General features: G+C 39.1%; 1 protein-coding gene across 2 annotated transcripts in view; it reads left to right on the top strand.

Annotated features, from left to right (window-relative positions):
• LOC111864943 (pentatricopeptide repeat-containing protein 1, mitochondrial) overlaps positions 1–19077 on the top strand; it is an 83347-nt gene that overhangs the window by 8404 nt on the left and 55866 nt on the right. For both annotated transcript variants that reach the window (XM_023852580.2, XM_033751629.1), the window contains exons 4-7: positions 12520–12691; positions 12809–12957; positions 17390–17554; positions 17952–18145. In XM_023852580.2, coding sequence (XP_023708348.1) covers positions 12520–12691; positions 12809–12957; positions 17390–17554; positions 17952–18145 — 680 coding nt within the window. The remainder of the gene's footprint in view (positions 1–12519; positions 12692–12808; positions 12958–17389; positions 17555–17951; positions 18146–19077) is intronic.

The following is a 19077-nucleotide window of genomic DNA, read 5'->3' as shown; positions in this document are numbered from 1 at the left end:
AATAGATTCGTCATCCACTTCATTCCTTGACTCTTCTCCCTCTCCACACTGTTTGTTTGGTTCTGTCATTTTTTCTACACAGTCCACTATAAAATCTTTGGATTTGTAATTTCTCTTCTTGTATTTTTCGTTTGTTGTGTTCTTTTTGAATAGAATGAAACTATTCAACGCTGTCATTTGCAACAAGAAAAACACCAGTTTCTTTGTCCACTTTACAGTTTTGCGGGAACAAGGATAGTAATGCAGCATTTGATCAGCCCTGTCAACCCCTCTCATATGTTTATTGTAGTCCCCAATTACCTCGGGTCTGTATATTTTTTCTCCTTTGCGATTCGTTTTTGCGGATTCCACGATTTTTGCTGTGTGAAGAGTGGAGATAAGTTTGACATTTCTTTTATCTATCCACACCTGCATGAGAACCTGCCCCTTCCTAGAAAACAGATTCCCCTTTTTTCAAATATTTTATGTCATCCTTTAGTTCTTTAGGAGCTCCTCTGTCCAATCTGAAGGTACCACACACATAGGTATTTCTCTGTAATAACGTCTCACACAATTCTACGCTATTGTAATAGTTATCCTGGTAGAGATGATACCCTTTATCTAGAAGCTGTGGCCCCAACAGATCGACAGCTAATTCCTTTATAGGTCTTGATTTTCCGCAATAAATTTCAAAATTCCAAATATATCCGCCTGTCGATTCACAAACAAGATAAGCCTTTATACCCTACTTATCAGGTTTATCAGGCATATATACTCGGACGATTAGACGTCCTTTCCAAGCGATCATTCCTTCATCTATTGCAATTTCCTTTTCAGGGATATATGTGTTCATAAATTTCCCCACTAATGAGTCTATAATTGGCCTAACTTTATACAGGCGATCTTCACAGTCAGCTGGTCATGCATCATTGTCAGCAAAATGAAGAAATTTTGAAATCTGACCGCCGCAAAGACATCTTTTGTCCATACCATGGAGTGTGAAATAGGGGCCTAGTGGACCAATATTCTTCAATTTCAGGGCGTTTGTCGATTCCTGTCATGAACATAATTCCTAAGTATGTCCAAATTTCATCTGGTGTGACATATTTGTAATTGTGTTCTCGAGAGTGAGGAGCTAACTCGTGTGTTGAAGTGCTGGTGAGCATAGCGATTGGTTTCAGTTGTGATGTGATTTACTAAGTCGTCATCCAGAAAAATTTTAATCCATGAAAAGGGGTGCATTTTATGTGTTATATCAATTTTGATGCCGGAACTACTAGTAAATGGAGCTATTGTTGGTACACTGTCTCTGTACGTCCATGAGATGGGCGTGTCAGGCACTGCACTCGTGGTAGGTGAATGTTCATGATTACTGTCTTGTGGATCATTATCTATCACTGTATTATTGTCAATATCAACTTCATCTAATTCAGGAATCATTATTTCATCACCACTATCATCATCAGCACAAATCTCATTCACAACACTTTCCAGCTGGTCTGTAGGAACACGCAGACACTTGCTGCGAGAAGCCATGGTGAAACTGAATGAATGTGAAATATTTTCTGACCTTTTCCTTCTTGGAGGGTTCTGACAGTAATATAGACCCCCACAAATTTTAGAAGGGTTTTTTACAACCATGCACAAAAACTCATATATATGTCTTTGGTTGATGAGTGCCAAGAGAGCAAAAAAGGGAAGAGATTGTCAAAGCGTTAAAACACGCCAACGCCAGGGAATGGCTGACATCGCCTGGGTGTTAAAACATGCCTGCGCCAGTCAAAGAGTTAAGTATTACCGTTTGACAGTTACAGTGGGGCTCCCTCTTTGACGAGAGGACGGATCTGTGTTTTGTATATGCTGCAGGCCCTTGCCAGCATTGCCTTGCATTTTAGAAATTGAAAGTAACAGCAGGTGTAGGAAGTACAAGGAATTGGCCCATATGGGATGCTTAACCAATCCAATCAGCCAACCCATTTTTGACATTTGTCCTATCTGGATACTCCTCATCAGCAATGAGATTTCTAACTCGCAGAGAAGATCTGTATGACGTGACAGACTCTTCATGCATTTCCATAAGGTTACAGTCTCAGATGATCTGGTTTTACTCAACAGATGGCACTAGTGGTAGATATTATGTCTTCACAATTTTTCCCATTTCTTCGCATTGTTGCTCATGCACTTGGTTTTTGTCAGCTAGGTTTCTCACAAATTTCTACCTCCTTTTCCATTCTAGTTTCACGTATGTGCGTGCTCTATCACAATTTTTATTTATGGTTTGTTGTTATCTCCCACCGAACTAGCCTAGGCTTATATGTTGAAATAGCTATGTAAATCTGACAGGAGTTGTCCAGTGATTGAGATTAGCTTTTTCTATTCATTCATTCATATTTAATGTATTCAAGTAGAGCCAGTTACAGAGTGAGAAACAAGTTCACACACCATTGGATATGGAATATGTCAGATAAGGGGTCCACTTGAGTAGGTGTATTCCTTTCTCATCTGAAGAGGGAAACAGATCCAGTTTCTGAAATGTCATGCCCTCTGTTACCTACAATTTGGGATGATGGAGAAAGTCCAAAAACCTAGTAATTCTGGGACTGTAAGTTTATGGATCTCGGAACATAAATGTTTTACCTCTTGTTGAAATTAGGTGTGCCAGAATTTGATCACTAGGTGAGTTATACCTTTTCAACTTGCTCTAGCAATTTCAGCCTCAAAAGGTTCAGGTGTTTGCATTTATATCTGCCTAGCCTCACTGATCCTACGTTTAATAACAGAGAAGTAATTTTTCCACTATTACAAATGTGGAAATGTGCAAGTAAACCATTATTCTCATTCTTTCCAAGTTCTAGGTTGGTAACCCTTCTTAAATTAATTAATTTCTCTATGGAAGTGTTGAATGTGCTTGTTCCTTGAATGTATTACAAGCTCATGAATTTTATCCTTAATATAGTCCCTGTTTTTTTCCTTCTGAAATTGCCTGCTAGCTTCACGTCTTATATTGCTCACATCCCCATTTATTTTGCTTGGATCCTGTGACCATTGCAGTTTGGCTCGTTTCCTTTGATCCAAGAATTCTGAACATTGTTGTCAAACCATGGCTTATGCATCTGAAATTCATAATAACCTATTTGCTTCAAACAGAATTACTTGGTTTTTGGACTTTTCCCATTGTCCAGATGATGGAAAGAAGTCCAGAAACCCAGTAATTCTGTGTGTTATACACCATTGTCAGAACCCTTTAGAATCTGCTTTTACTCTTCAGGGCCAGAATTTTTATATTCTCTGTAGTAGTTTCCCAACATCTGTTAATGTCCCCAAAGTTGTGTACCCATTTGAGATTTTATCCCCCATAGTGTTCTTTACCCTCCGCCTCCTTTAGTTTCTGGAGGTTGAACCTATGGAGAAGTTTTGCATTATTAAGAAGTGTAATGATTCAAGATTTATCTTATAAATATAGTCTAATTGAGCTTTTAAAAATAATATGTTGCAGATAATATAAAATGAATATCCCTGAGTTCATTTTTTCCATATCTGAGTTATATGTAACAATTTTTTTGTGAACTTGGATGGTAACACTCTAAGAAAATTAGAGATGACAAAGACTGAATGTCATGAATTACAATTTTTCTACATTCTTTCACAATTAAAATAATGAATAATAACAATGTTTTAACCATATTAAGTGGCTTGCACCTTATATTACAAACAGAAGACAAATTATTTACAGTGGGAACTTAAGACATATATTGTGTAGTTAAGAGCCAGAATAGTTGAATGAGTAGAGGTAGTCATTGCTAGGTAGTGGCACAGTAAACACATTTCTGTGACAGGAGATAGTGATGTAGCAGTAAAGGACGGGTGTTTTCTATGTGATCCACACCAAGGCTATATGAAAAGGGTCGATAGTCATTCCCAGAGTCATCAGACAAACTGTGGTCATGAACCTTGTAACATGGAATCAAGATTCACTGTGCTCTGAGGGCCGGCAGCAATTTAGCAGTCAGTCAACCTTTATCGGACGGGCCATTTAATTTCCGGTAGGGGCAGCTGGACGGAGTTTATTTAAATGCCCCCCCTTCTAGGGCAATGGAATTGTAAGCATGTTTCTAAAAATGGTGTAATTTCTACATTTTTTATGATAAACGAACGAAATGAACGCTCCTTTAATGTAGAAAGAATATAGAATCAGATTTTCTAATTTACAGATTTTAATATCTGTAAAAAAATTTTACACATTAAAAAAAAATCCCGAAATTCATACATTTTCTGCACCATGCGTTCTAGCAGTGTAATACATTTTCTGCACCATGCGTTCTAGCAGTGTAATACATTTTCTGCACCATGCGTTTTAGCAGTGTAAAAGTCCTTGTCGCGACCTCATACAATACTATCGCTTGTTGAAGCTTATTTATCGTATGGTACATGACGGTATGCAGAGACTGTGGGCGTCTGAAATTCGTTCGCTGTTAGAAATACACATGATTACATTCTCAGAATATGGTGTTGCCAGATCGGTCATTCGTTCATTCATTGCAGTCAAACCATTGTGTTTGTAACGATTTTGAAACATCGCAATATAAGTTTAGCCACCCATGACATCATGAGGTAGATATTGGGTTCAGCGAAGTCGTGAATGAGATTTTTGTATGTGTGGGCTCGAGGTTAAGATTTATAGCTTCTTATCGTGGTCTACGCACAGAGATTCACTGCTAGAGAGCCGTATACACGACGATGTCATATGGAAGGTGCTGAAAGTGAAAAACAGCTGTTCAATGACACAGATTCGGACTGCTATTCAACCGATTCTGAAAGGGGCGATGAAAGTAGGAGTTCTGAATCCGCGGACGTAGGGTCATCACCTTCGTCGTCAACTTGGGGACCGCCAGACCAGTGTGGCTGGAGAGATGTGAATAATTATGCCGGTGTAGCTGCGGGGATAAATATCACTTGCAGCTTGATATCACTGGCCTGCTTCCTCCAAATCGCAACTGAGGTGTCGTGTGTGCTTTTCGCGTGGGAAGCGGTCTAGCGTTCGTACGAAGTGCGTGAGCTGCGACGTCGGACTCTGCATTTCGGAATGTTTTCGGCAGTATCATACGAAGGCCACATTACCATAGATGACGCAGGAGGGAAGGCTGTTTCCTCATGAAGATGGTGAACATATATTACGTAAGTAGAGCAAAAATTTAATTTTAAATTTAATTTTAAAAAAATCTTTACACGCGTACAATGTGCGAAATCATATGAGGTCGTTCGGCCATATGACGTCGGTAGATTACATTAGATCACGCAGGAGGGAAGGCTGTCACCTTATAAAGGTTGTGGCCAAAAATTATGTAAATAGAACAATTTATATTTTAAATTTAATTTTAAAAAAATCTTTACACGCGTGGAATGCACGACATCATATGATGTCGTTCTTCAATTTGTCCTTACTTTTAACGTCATATAACGTCGCTAGACGTCGCTAGATTACATTAGATCATGCAGGAAGGAAGGCTGTCTCCTTATAAAGATGGTGACCAAAAATCATGTAAATAGAACAACAATTTATATTTTTAATATAATATTAAAAAAAACCTTACACACGTGGAAACCGCGACATCATATGATGACATTCGGCCAGCTGCCCTTACTTTTAACGACATCATATGATGACGTTCGTCCGATAAAGGTTAAGAGTCATCATTAGTTTCAAGTGAGCTGTATCAGTTTGTGGTTGACTGTGAAGAATCTGTGTTGTTAGCAGCTGCTGCCTAGCAAGAACTAGTGACAGCAGAATAAAGGGCAGAAGTCTTTGTGTGTGCTGTAGTTGTAGTGACGTAGAGAGTGTATTGGTGAGACTTTTGTAGTTCATTTTCATACAAGACATTCTGATCCTTCATGCTATTCGACTTCAAGTGAACACCACCACCAAGTGCAACAAATTTGATTTAATTACATAAAGACTTTACATGTTTTGGTCTTAGGAGACCATCATGCTGAACATGTGAAGAAGTGCTTTGCAGTTATATATGTAAATTTTTCACCAATTCTACCCCCCTGGAATTAAATAATTACATTTACAATTATAGTAAAACAAAAGTTATACATGACATCAGAGTTTAAGCATTCAGCTACTACTGTATTAAAACGTTTTAAAATATTTTTTTGCTCTTTTTGTACATATACACATATGTTTGTCTTGGAACCTGTGTGGGGAGTCTCACATGATAGTCCTCCAAATATTGATAGAATACCCTTCACCTGCAATTATAATATAGTTTTGTACTACATAAATTCTTAAACACAAATGGTTCCTGTAACAATGACTGGAGACTGCCAGTTGCAGAAACATATTGAGGAAGGTGCACACATGAAAGGACCAAAGCTTCAAGACAGGCAACCATAAGGAGAAGCTGTTGGACAACGTCAGTGCAAGACCAGAAACACAAGGAATGAAGACTGTACACTGCTGAGACCGGAAGCAGAAGCATTTGGACCAGCATGACACAGAGGTGCCAATCAGGAATGTGATGGCAGACCTGATGTCACAGGCATGTCCCCTTCAGGATGAAGAAAGGGTGATATGCCTGTGGGCTGCTTCCTGCAAGCAGCCTTCAGGATGGAGCAATGTATCATGATGGCTGAAAGCCAGAGTAATGGAATGAGTGGGGCTATCATTGCTAGGCAGCGGCACTGTAAATACATTTCCACGGCAGCAAATAGTGACAGAGCAATAAAGGACATGAAATTTTGTATGCAGTCCCTGCCAGGGCTGTATAACAACCAGCAGCAGCAGTTGAGAGCCTTCATTAGTTGCAAGTGGCAGTTCATGGTTGGCTGTGAGGAATTGCTCTTGTCAGCCATAACCAAGCAAGGACTAATGATAACTGAAAAACAAACAGAAGACTTCATGTGTAATGTAGTTGTTATTTATAGTGTGTGTGTAAATTAGTGAGGCTTATCTTCATTTGTATGTACAAGTTACAAGTATCGAGTAAATCCATTTATCAATCCAAACCTTATGTATGATAATTAACATAGACAATATAACAATGCTGATTCTGAGATAAAGTTTTTCAAGGAGACTTGGAAAGCTCAATATTTCATCCATTATGAATAAAAATGGAGGGACGACCTCTCCATGTTTGTAAGCAACACAAACTCGATGCAGCACTACAGGACTTCATCCATTTCATTCTGTGGTGAATACAGATAACTAACCACTCCATATATGCACAGTTCTTCATGTGTATGGTACTTGTGAGATTACTTCAAAATATCCTTGCTCTAGTCAATAATTTGTACAGGGTGGTGCATGAAATGATCCAATATTTGATCTATTAATAAAATCTTTATTTCAGTTACAGCACTAGAAACCAGCATACAAAGAGAAAGACCATTGCATAGAGATTTATTCTCTGTGAATCAAGTGTTCAGTATGACCACCTTTACATCTGGCAGCTTCTTCAACATGAACTTTGATATTGCTGAATACTCGACGGCACATATCCTCAGTTATCTCATTGTGGGCCTGAATGATTTGTGCTCTCAGTTCCACTATTCATAGTTTTTCAGAAAAATCTTTTATTTCATGAAACTCCAAAGAAAGTAGTCTCATAGGTTTAAATCAGGACTATTCCAGAGCCAGTTCTGTCCACATGCGAAACTATCAAGCAATTGGTTTGAGATGACACGTGAGTCAAAAGTGTCACACCAAAAGTCCAAAACAACATTTGTTGTGTGTGGCTTGGCTCCATCCTGCATAAACCACTGAGTTTATACATTGTGTGTTCAAGTTCTAAGGTCTCCAATTTTTTTTCTCACACAATAATCATACAAAAATTTGAAACTTCTGTCACTTTTCAACGTAATCTCCCTGCAGCCATACACATTTTTCATGTCGACGCCATGATTCCATGGCCGCTGCGAACGCTTCTGTAGAAGTCTGTTTGGACCACTGGAAAATTGCTGATGCAATAGCGACATGACTGGTGAATGTACGCCCACGGAGAGTGTCTTTCATCATTGGGAAAAGCCAAAAATCGCTAGGAACCAGGTCAGGCGAGTAGGGAGCATGAGAACCACTTCAAGGTTGTTGTCCAAAGAAATTGCTGTGTAGGAGTCTGTTTGGACCACTGGAAAATCGCTGATGCAATAGCGACATGACTGGTGAATGCACGCCCACGGAGAGTGTCTTTCATCATTGGGAAAAGCCAAAAATCGCTAGGAGCCAGGTCAGGCGAGTAGGGAGCATGAGAACCACTTCAAGGTTGTTTTCCAAAGAAATTGCTGTGTCGCATATGCCAAATGCTCTGGTGCATTGTCCTGGTGAAAGAGCACACGTGCAGCCTTTTCCGGCCATTTTCTCGCAGTGCTGGAAGGAGCTTGTTCTTCAAAACATCTTGGTAGGATGCACCTGTCACCATAGTGCCCTTTGGAATGCAGTGAGTAAGGATTATGCAATCTCTGTCCCAAAACATGGCCACCATCATTTTTTCAGCACTGACGCTTACCCGAAATTTTTTGGAGGTGGTGAGTGTGTGTGCTTCAATTGAGCTGATTGGCGTTTCGTTTCAGGATTGAAAAACGGCATCCATGTCTCATCCATTATCACAATTGATGAAAAGAAAGTCCCATTCATGCCGTCATCACGTGTCAACGTCGCCTGGCAAATTGCCATCCGCGCAGCCTTGTGGTCGTCCGCCAGAATTCTTGGCTCCCACCTGGAGGACACTTTCCGCATTCGCAGGTCTTCATGAAGTATTGTGTGCACAGATCCCACGGAAATGCCAACTTTGGAGGTGATGTTTTCCACACTCAATCGGCGATCCTCCAGAACAACTTTCTCAACTTGCTCGACCATGTTGTCAGACCGGCTGGTGCGAGGCCAAGCTTGTTTTGGTTCATTGTCACATGACGTTCGGCCTTCTTTGAACTGTCACACCCACGAATGCACATTTTTCACATTCATGAGACCATCACCACATGTCTCACTCAACTGGTGATGAATTTCAATGGGTGTCACACCATGCAAGTGGAGAAAACGAATGATTACTCACTGTTCTGGTAACAAAAACGTCGCCATTTTAGGTATCAAAAACACCCCTCACTTTCGCCGCCACCACTAGAGTTCTGTGTGCCATACAGTGCTGCCATCTCTGTCACGCATTCACAAAGAGTGCACACGTATTTTAAACTAAACTGCATGTGTCTATCTGCTTCCAGTCCTGAGAAAAAAAATCAGAGACCTTAGAACTTGAACGCCCCTCGTAATGGCAATCCACCTGTGGCAAGAAGGTGAGGCACAAAACTTTTCACAACATGCTTAAATAGTGTACACTGTTCACTGTCCTTTCAAAGAAAATTAGCTCCAGCAGTCCATGACTTGAGATGGTGATCCCCACTGTAAATATCAGTGCATGATGCATCTTATCATTAATTACATGTAGATTCTTTGACACACAAAATCATGCATTTTCTTTATTAACCACACTGTCCATGTGGAAGTGTGCCTCGTCAGAAAGCCAACCAAACATTGCTGAATGAAACCTCATTATTCTGAGTCCATTCAGGAAATGGCATTCTTTGATGTTTGTTTTAAACTTTTAAGTTCAGGCAATACTGTCATCATTTTGTACGGATACAAATTCTAGTCGCTTTTCAATATTCGTTGTCCCAGTCATCTGGATATCCCTAGTTGTGTTGCAGCCTCCGTTGTTGATTTCCTGGGGCTTCTTTGCAGTACCATGCTAACAGCATCAATGTTCTCTGGAGAACACAGAAGGCCAGCCATTATTAACCTGGTTATAAAATTTATTAATTGTTTTTAATGAAGGGCCCATTTCATTTGAAAATGGGAATTGAACCGCCTTGGTGTGATCATAGCACTTCTTGTAAGATTTGAGGCTTTCACGGCGGTGACTATGAAGAAAGCAGTCTTCTGGGATTTGGCACCGTGTATATGTGGTGTTAACCGACGTTTCGGAGGAACATATCGCCTCCATCTTCAGGGTAGAAGAAAAAGTATAAGAAATCTGCAAGCGACAAGACCGTGAGAACGGTAAAAGCAGACCGTTCTCACGGTCTTGTCGCTTGCAGATTTCTTATACTTTTTCTTCTACCCTGAAGATGGAGGCGATATGTTCCTCCGAAACGTCGGTTAACACCACATATACACGGTGCCAAATCCCAGAAGACTGCTTTCTTCAAATAACAACATTGTTTTTATGCAATGTTCTACAGACAGTCATTCTTCATCAGCCATCTTGTGTAAACTGGTGCATGAGTGGGAACAGTGTGGTACTAGCACTCTTGGGAAGATTGATAACTAATCTCCATGATCTACTGTAAATGTTGTCATGTTACAGAACATTGTTCATTGCATGCTTCAATAGTTAATACTAAGTCAAAGCCTGGGCCATGCTGTATATAGTTTACATTAAAATTTTCAAAGTAAACTTAATAAAGCCTGTTATTAGCCACAAGCCAATATCTGACATCAGTACAAGTTACCATAATAACTATGAGGGGCACGTGGTAGCAAAGTTGGTTGAGGCACTATTGCTACAAGCCGGAAGGTTGCGGGAACGAATCCCGATGAGGTCATTGGATTATTTCAATTACCTAATCCTTCCAGCTGCACTATGGCCCTGAAATCAACTCAGCCTCTAACAGAAATGAATTCCAAGAAAATTCTTGGAATGTTCTTGGGGGTATGGTGCTGCCACTGTGTAAGGCTGACAATCTTACTGCCATCTATGAGCTGATTGTCTAGAAAATGTGGGAACCTCAACATCTCATAACCCTATGGGCCTCCATGGCCTGTTACAGAGATACCTTTACTTTCTTTACTTTACTTATAGTAACTATTCAAGAAGCAAGGTTTTGAAATTCATAGCTATTTAAATTTAAATTAAAAGTTACATAGACCATATAATACCAAAATTAAGCATACATTTTGCAGTGACATGCACATTTGCTCTGGTAGAGAACTTCAGAATCATTTTACTTTTACTTAATTTCATTGTTATGTCATAAGGAGTAATCTGGGGCAGTAATAGCAAAGAATTTGTTTTGGAGAAGAAAATCATAAGTTGCCATAATTATGGTAGATGCTACGAGAAGTGATTCATGTACAGATAATTAGAAAGTTTCACAGATTTTTATTTGCCTGTGAATACATGTTTTGTTTATTGCAGTTATAGTCAGTAAATTAGAAATGTTCCAGGCAAATTCAGGTGACATACGTGTGATTTTCACAGCTCAGTTCTGGCTTTACAGTGTATTGAAAATATATTTGTTGTACAAAAATGAAATTGTAGCACTCACCTCCCACCCAAAATTAAGTAGCAATCCTTTATATACAGCAATTTGAAGTATAATTAAAAGAAATCCTTTTGACTCCACTTTTCTTCTTTGATGAAGTAGTGAACTTTAAGTAATTAACACCATTTTGTTTATATGTGTGATCATAATTTCTTCTCTTATGCCTGGAGAAGCCTCTTACAGATATTTCAAATCAGAATCGTCATGTTCATTTTTGAGGTCCTCCCAAGCTTCTTCCTCTTCATTTACATGTTAAGACCTTTTTTTGGAATTTGTTTATGCTCATTTTGACATATTCTTTCTTCTTCTGTAATCTATGAGTTTTGTTTGCTTACAGAATTTATAGTTCCCTTATAGTTTCTGCATTTCTTTTGTGGCCAGAAAGGGTGTATTCCAGAGTCCTCATGAAACATATTTTTGCTGATATCAGGCTTATCAGTTCTTCTTGGTGTTCAGATTCACTTCTGTAAGATAATGTTCTAACTCTGTAATGGTGAGAGGCTACAGCCATGTTTCATGCCTCTGTTAACTTCTCTTAATTATTTGTATGTATGTGATATTGGAACTTGTTTAGGTTACAGGCTCTTATATATAAGTAAGTAAAGTTGTCCCTGTACCAGGCTGTGAAGGCCCATAGGGTTGTGAGATGTTGAGGGTCCCACACTATCTAGACAATCGGCTCAAAGATGGCGGTAAGGGTGTTAGCCTTATGCGCTGGCCGCACTTTACTCCCCAGGAAAATTATTTAATTAATTCCTGGTACTCATTTCTGTTAGAGGCTGGAAGGATTAGGTCAAATGAAAAAAGTCCAATGACCTCATCAGGAATTGAACCTGTGATTTCCAGCTTGTAGCATAGCCCCTCAACCAACTATGCTACCGCGTGCCCCCGACTCTTATACATATGAAACTTATAGTAAGTGTATAGACTTATATGTGTAAATTTAAACATATTCTATTTATTGTATCTTGGGCCAGTTCTAAAGTTACAGGCTTTAAGTTTATTATCAATGGTGAACAAACTTTGACTCTCTTCAGCAGTGAGACAAAAAAAAATGTTTGTGTGTGAACCTGTTTGTCTATTGGTTGGTCTGTTCACACATTTCTTGAAGCCTTTATGAAAGTAAAATTTCTGGTTTCTCATATTGCATCATTGTAGGCTAACTCCATAATTTTTACTACATATAAAGTTGGCAACTAATAGTGTAACTTTTTTTCATTGCAGATGAAAAAACGAGCCCTCAAAGTAACTGCTTCCATCTACACTGGATTATTTAATGCATGTGCTAATAGTCCATGGTCTGATGATGGTCTTAAACGTGCACACCATTTGCGAATGCTGATGTTTGAAAAGGGTTATGAACCAAATGTTTCTAATTACCATGCCATGATTAAAGGTTTGAGTATTGAACATACATTCAACAGTCTATGAACATCCACATATAGTACTTGGGTGAAATGTATTATTCAGTTAACTGTGTCATTTATATTCATATATTTTTTTCCCATTTTAGCATTTGGAAGATGTGGAGATCTGTCAACTGCATTCACTTTAGTAGATGAAATGACAGAGAAGAAGGTTGCTATTTCAGATGAGACATTCAATTTCCTGCTGCAGGCTTGTATTACAGACAAAGATGCAGGCTTCAGACATGCTTTATTGGTATATATAAAACTTAACTGACAACTTTTTTATTCACTTTCCATTTTGTTTATGATTATGAGGAATTGAAATGTCATGGCTACTCTGAAAATGAGTAGTGTTTCATAACATGCTGGTTTCTGAAGAGTGTGGTTGACTGGGTTTTAATGCTCTGTAATTCAAACAGAATCTGAGATTTCAGGGGAAGATGTCACCACCTTAAAGGTAAAAGAAACTGACAAGCTTTTTTTTTCTGCTTATGATGATTTCTTGTTTGAGTTACTTTTTTACCCTGAAGATGGAGGCGATATGTTCTGCCAATACTTTGGGCTCTTTCTGAAGTACATGATCTTATGTCCCAGAAGGCCATTCTTTTCATAGTCACTGCCATGAGAATGTCAAATCCATGCTAATTTTTGTATCTTTAGTGATTCTTAGCATCCTGCTGAAACCCTATAGACCCTCATGTCAGCTGCTCATTGGAAACAAAAATGATTGTAAATTAAAAGAGTGGCATTCCATATATTATCACTGTTACAACAGAAAACGTAAGGAATCCTTTTCAGACTCTACAGTATAAAGTTATGAACTTTGCTGTTATAGTAGCCAAAGATACACCTGAAGAAAACTTATGTATTGGAAAGAGACCTGTAGTTGCAGTGTTCTCTCTGAATTTGGGGGGTAAAAGATGATATATTTGCGTAGTGTAGTTAGAATGAGACATCTCCTCTCTTTATTTAAATTGAAGATTCGTCAAATTCTTGAGAAACAAAAGTTACTTGATATGTTACTCATTCTCATTATCTGTGAGGATGTTATTAGCCTACTATCTTCATTTTGAAAAAATAAGAGCACACTTTATGTCATGAAACTTTGTATGCATAGTATGCCACCAGAGACCATGTTAAGGTATACTCCATAAATCCCTCCTATCATTAATACCAACATTGAAGCCTCTCAAATTGTTGATGTAATAAGCCAAATATTACTTGAATGCCAGAACTGATCATCACAGAACATGGTGAACCCTTCTCAATGGATACTTTATAAACCCCTCTCTTCAGTGATGCCAACACTGCGGCCTTTGAAATTGTTAAGGTAATGAGCTTAATATTACTTGAATGCCAGAACAATTCTTTATGAAATTTGGTATGTATGTCATGCCACCAGAGCCAGTTTGAACCTTGTACTTATCAGCAAAATCAATGCTGCAGCCTCAGAAATCAGTGATGTGATGCCCTTAATATTACTTGAATTCCTGAACCAATCATCTCATATGTATCATAGCATATGAGGCCATTTGAATGGTATACGTCATAAATTATTCTTCTTAGTAATAGCAACAATGCAGCCTCTCAAATTGATGAAGTAATAACCTTGATATATTTGATTGCTTAAACTCATACCATGAAACTTGGTATGAAAACCATGCCATGTAAAGCAGTTCTAACAGCTCATCTCACATACACTTCCCTTTGATAATATGAATATAGGGGCCACACAGATTCTTCATGTGAAGCCATAAACTTGATTTTATCCAGACACTAGTTTCATGGATGTAAACCCATTAATGGGCCTCTATTGTATATAATGTCACATGTATACCCATTGCTAGGCAACAACCACAAAGTAAACAACTTTATAACAGCCATTGGTAGGCAATGGCTCCTCAGCAGACATGAATGCAACAATTCCACATCAACAAGATGATACAACAATAACAGGAAGCTGTGTTTTCTCTGCAGTCCATGCCAAGATGTTATAAGCAGGAGAAATTAGGGAGAAATCAGCGAAGTTAGTGAGGAGTTGGTTGGTGAGTGCGTGAGTTAAGTTAAAGGACTATTGCACTTCAGTCGTCTTGAACTGTTGCTGTGAGAAGCGGGTAGCTGAAGCCGGAGACCATTCAGGAACCAAGAGGAAGGGGAATGTCTGCCATTGGAAGCTGCTACCAAGCAGCAACTAGAGAAGATGTGACTGTGGACACTAGTGTGTGTGGAGAAGTGTAGTCGTGAGTTGTATCAAAGAGTTCAATATATCCAGTCATCAATCCAAACCTCGGCTGTAGTTACTCCATACATGTGACAATATTGTTGAAATTTTGCCCCATTTATATAAAATATTGAATTTATGGTGAAATGAAAGTAGGCAATTAGTTCATCCAGAACTTCTTGTTATTTAGAGCTCTATTGTAATCTTAAACCAGAATTTTTTCAAGTCTCTCTAACTTTGACTAGAAAGATTATAACAAAATGTATTACAGAAATTCTTAAGTAAATCTTGCCAAGATCATATTTTGGGTGACATCTGTTTACTTTTACTACATTAGTTATGTCAGGCAGCATAACTGATGTTTTTTGTTTAAAGTGTATGCTTTATACAGCTCTAGGTAGGGCTAATCGCATGCTTCCTTTTTATTACAGATTATTTATTTGATATGACAAATGGGGTGGTGCTTAATTATGTGCACATAAGAAAGAAGTAATAATATTAAGGGTATCGTTCAATGATTAGTGTGCTGCAGTGTAGATACTGCTGATGAGAGGGATTTGTGAAGTATGTTACTGAGATTGGCTATGGTGGCATGTAGACCAGTTGCTAGGCAATGACCACAAGATAAGCAGTTGTATAGGGTGGGGTGCAGAAACTTCCTTTTTGTGAAGACACATTGTGAAGGGATGGGAGGTTGCAGAAAAGTGGGGATAGGCTCGGCAAACACAGCAGTCGTGGAAGTTTCTGTCTAATACCCCTCAGTAGGAAACATGAGGTGGATGAGTGAGCAGCGTGCGCTTGCTGTCGAAGCCTATTTTTCGAATAACCATTCCTATGTGGCGGTGCAGCATGTGTTCCATACTCACTTCGGAATAGAGGTCTGGTTCCCAACCAGGAATCGATTGTTTTGTGGGTAGAGAACTTAGGAGAACCAGGAGTGTGGTGAAAAAATCATCAGGATGACAACAGACCCTTATGATGCCAGAAAATGTGGAGGCAGTTCAACACTCGATTTTGAGATCTCCGAGACGCTCCGTTCGCAACATGCAGTCGCCCTGGACATATCCAGTCGTTCAATGTGCCGAATTCTTCACACACCTCTTAATTTCTATGCCTACAAGATGGTTATGCAAGAATTGTCACCACGTGATTTCCAGAACCGAATAACGGGGTGCGAAATGTTATTGGAAACATTACCCCCCGACGCACTTGTTTTCTTTAGTGATGAGAAACATTTTCACCTATCTGGATATGTCAGCAAGCAGAATATGCACTATTGGAGTGGTAACAATCCCAGAGAGCACCATGAGAGGCCACTTCACATTGATAATGTGACAGTATGGTCTGCGTTGTTGAGAGTTGGAGTTATTGGCCCTTAATTTTTTGAAGAAGACAATCATGCAGTTACACTGTCAAGTCACAGTGGTATGTGGACATGGTTAAAAACTTTTTCGAACCAGCTCTTGAAGAAATGCATCTAGGAAATGTCTGGTTCCAACAGGATGGTGCCATGGCCCACACAGCCTGAGCTTTGATGACAGCTTTGAGGGGAAAATTCCCTGGACGGCTCATCTCGCTTCAAGGTGACATTCTGTGGGCAGCACACTCACCTGATCTAACGCCCTGTGATTTTTTATAGGGATACCTCAAGGCAGAGGTTTTTGAACACCAGCCGAAGAATGTTATTCAGCAGGAAGTAGCCAAAATTCCGGTGCACATGTTGGAACGTGCAGAGGGGAACTTCAGAAAACGTTTGCATCAGTGCATAGAGAACGGTGGCCACCACCTTTAAGATATTATTTTTAAAACTACATGATTTAAAACTCTAAAGTATGTTCTTTCATTAGCTAAACATAAATTTTGTCTATCAGCAATAATTTTTCTTCAATTCGCCTTCAAAAAAAGGAAGTTTCTGCCCCCCACCCTATGCAACAGCTGTTCCTAGATAATGGAATTGTAAACAACAACTGTTGCTAAGCAATGGCCATAACACACAAGAATGGTGTAACTGTGAAGTGGTGTTCTTAATGCAGTCTGTGATAGCTGTGTTATCCAACAATAGAAGAACTGTTGGGCAGTGCTTTCTGTGTGGTCCATGCTGAAGTGTTATAAACAGGTCATGTCCAGAGTATAGTTAATTTTGAGACAGTCATCAGCCACTGAGGACATGAACACAGAAGCTGAGGAAGCTGTTGTATTGGAAGCCATTACCTGACAACAACCAGAGAAGATTTAGTGCATGCTATAGTGAATTGTAGAGTGTGTGAATTAGTTGTAACACTATAGTTACTTGTAGTTACGATATGTGTTAGGCATTAAGAAGTTGGTGGGGATACACTTACAGACACACAGCAAGGTGATAAGTCTACTTTTATTTTTTTCAGAATAAGGAAAGTACCAAAAAATTATAAAATGTTACTAAAAGTTTACTACAAATGAAAATTCCATGAAATTTGGTTTATAGGTGTGGAGAAAAATGTTACAAAAAAAAGTGAAGCCAAACATATTCACATACAATCTCTTGCTTCGATCCATCAGGGACTGTGGGCTTGGAGATATTGATGTTGCCCAGGATGTGTTTCATAGAATCACTGGGGAATACAAGATACATGAATGCAAGGTTTTCAAGGTAAACAATTATATATATTTTTTTGTGTTCTGCTCTTCTTCATATGACAATTCCACTTTTATGTGGGTCATCCTTATGTCTGTGATTTGCTAAATTCCTCACTTTCCTTTTTGTGTGTTCTGCTCTTCTTCTTCTTCATATGACAATTCCACTTTTATGTGGGTCATCCTTATGTCTCTGATTTCCTAAATTCCTCACTTTCCTCCCATGTTCTTCTTTCTGTGTGACAACTTTCCTAATCTATGTTTCCATCTTTATATCTGTGCTTCTCCTTGGCATTTGTGTTTTATAGTCAAAACCTGCTTTGGGATATTCCCTTCATGTTTTAGTGTAATGTGTATGTTTATTGAAATAGTCCTTTTATCTTTTCAGTTTAACTAAATTTTTCATGTTACAGGCAAGACCTTTGCTGTCTGCAGGAAATGAGGATTTAGTGCCGCAGTCACGGTATTCAGCATGGGAAAATATAACAGAAGAGGTTTCATTACACGAAGTTACCACACATGTTGAGGATCGTCCAAATCTCTTAGCAGTTCGACCTCACTTTGGGAATATTATTGCACTCTCAGAAGTTAAAAAGCCTGAGGATAGGTACAATTAAATCTTCTTTTTCCTTTGACATATCATGTTCACTTTTATGAGGGTCATCTAAACCACTGTATCAGATCTTACATAATTACTGTGTTCACATATGTAGGAACATAATCATGAATAATACTTACTTACTTACTCATGTAGCTGAGCCCTTCTGAGGAGCTGCCAATTCTGCAGCTACTCAAGAATTTCCCAGCATTTTATGGAAGCCAAAGGTTCATTACCGTGTTCACGAGAGCCCTCCGCTGGTCCCTATCCTGAGCCAGGTCTATCCAATCCATACCATTCCATCCTATCTCTCTAAGATCCATTCTAATATTGTCCACCCACCTATGCCTTGGTCTTCCCTGTGGTCTCTTTCCTTCAGGCTTTCCCACCAATATCCTGTACGCATTCTTCGTCTCCCGCATTCGTGTTACATGACCTGCCCACCTCATCGTCCTTGACTTGATCATTCTAATTATACTTGGAGAAGAGTACAAGTTATGAAGCTCCTCATTATCCAGTTTTCTCCGACCTCCTATCACTTCATCTCTCTTCAGTCCAAATATTCTCCTCAAGACCCTGTTCTCAAACACCCTCAGTCTATGTTCCTCCCTTAACCTTTAACGGCCGAATGTTATAATTATTCGCATCAAGTAGCACCCCGAGCTGGCCGAATGTTATAATTTTTAGGGACAAGCCACGTGCTTCCTTTGTGAGTGCTGGCAGTTTGACCTTGGGTTTGAAACCCAAACAAACTCATGAACGTTCATGTCAGATGTTTATTTGTTAGCTCTGAACAATGAAATCGTTTATCAGGGTACTGGTTTCGAAACTATTTACGTTTAGATATGACTGTTTATGACCTGGTGAGCCAATAGAGGTCAGCTTTGTTTTGAGAAGTTAGAGGAGGAAATATTCGTAAGCACTTTCATAGCAGTGCTGCC

This window comes from Cryptotermes secundus, unplaced genomic scaffold (genome assembly GCF_002891405.2).
Source record: "Cryptotermes secundus unplaced genomic scaffold, Csec_1.0 scaffold154, whole genome shotgun sequence".
Taxonomy (NCBI): domain Eukaryota; kingdom Metazoa; phylum Arthropoda; class Insecta; order Blattodea; family Kalotermitidae; genus Cryptotermes; species Cryptotermes secundus.
The sequence above is the reverse complement of the archived record's forward strand: the minus strand, read 5'-3'. Positions and strand labels throughout refer to the sequence as shown.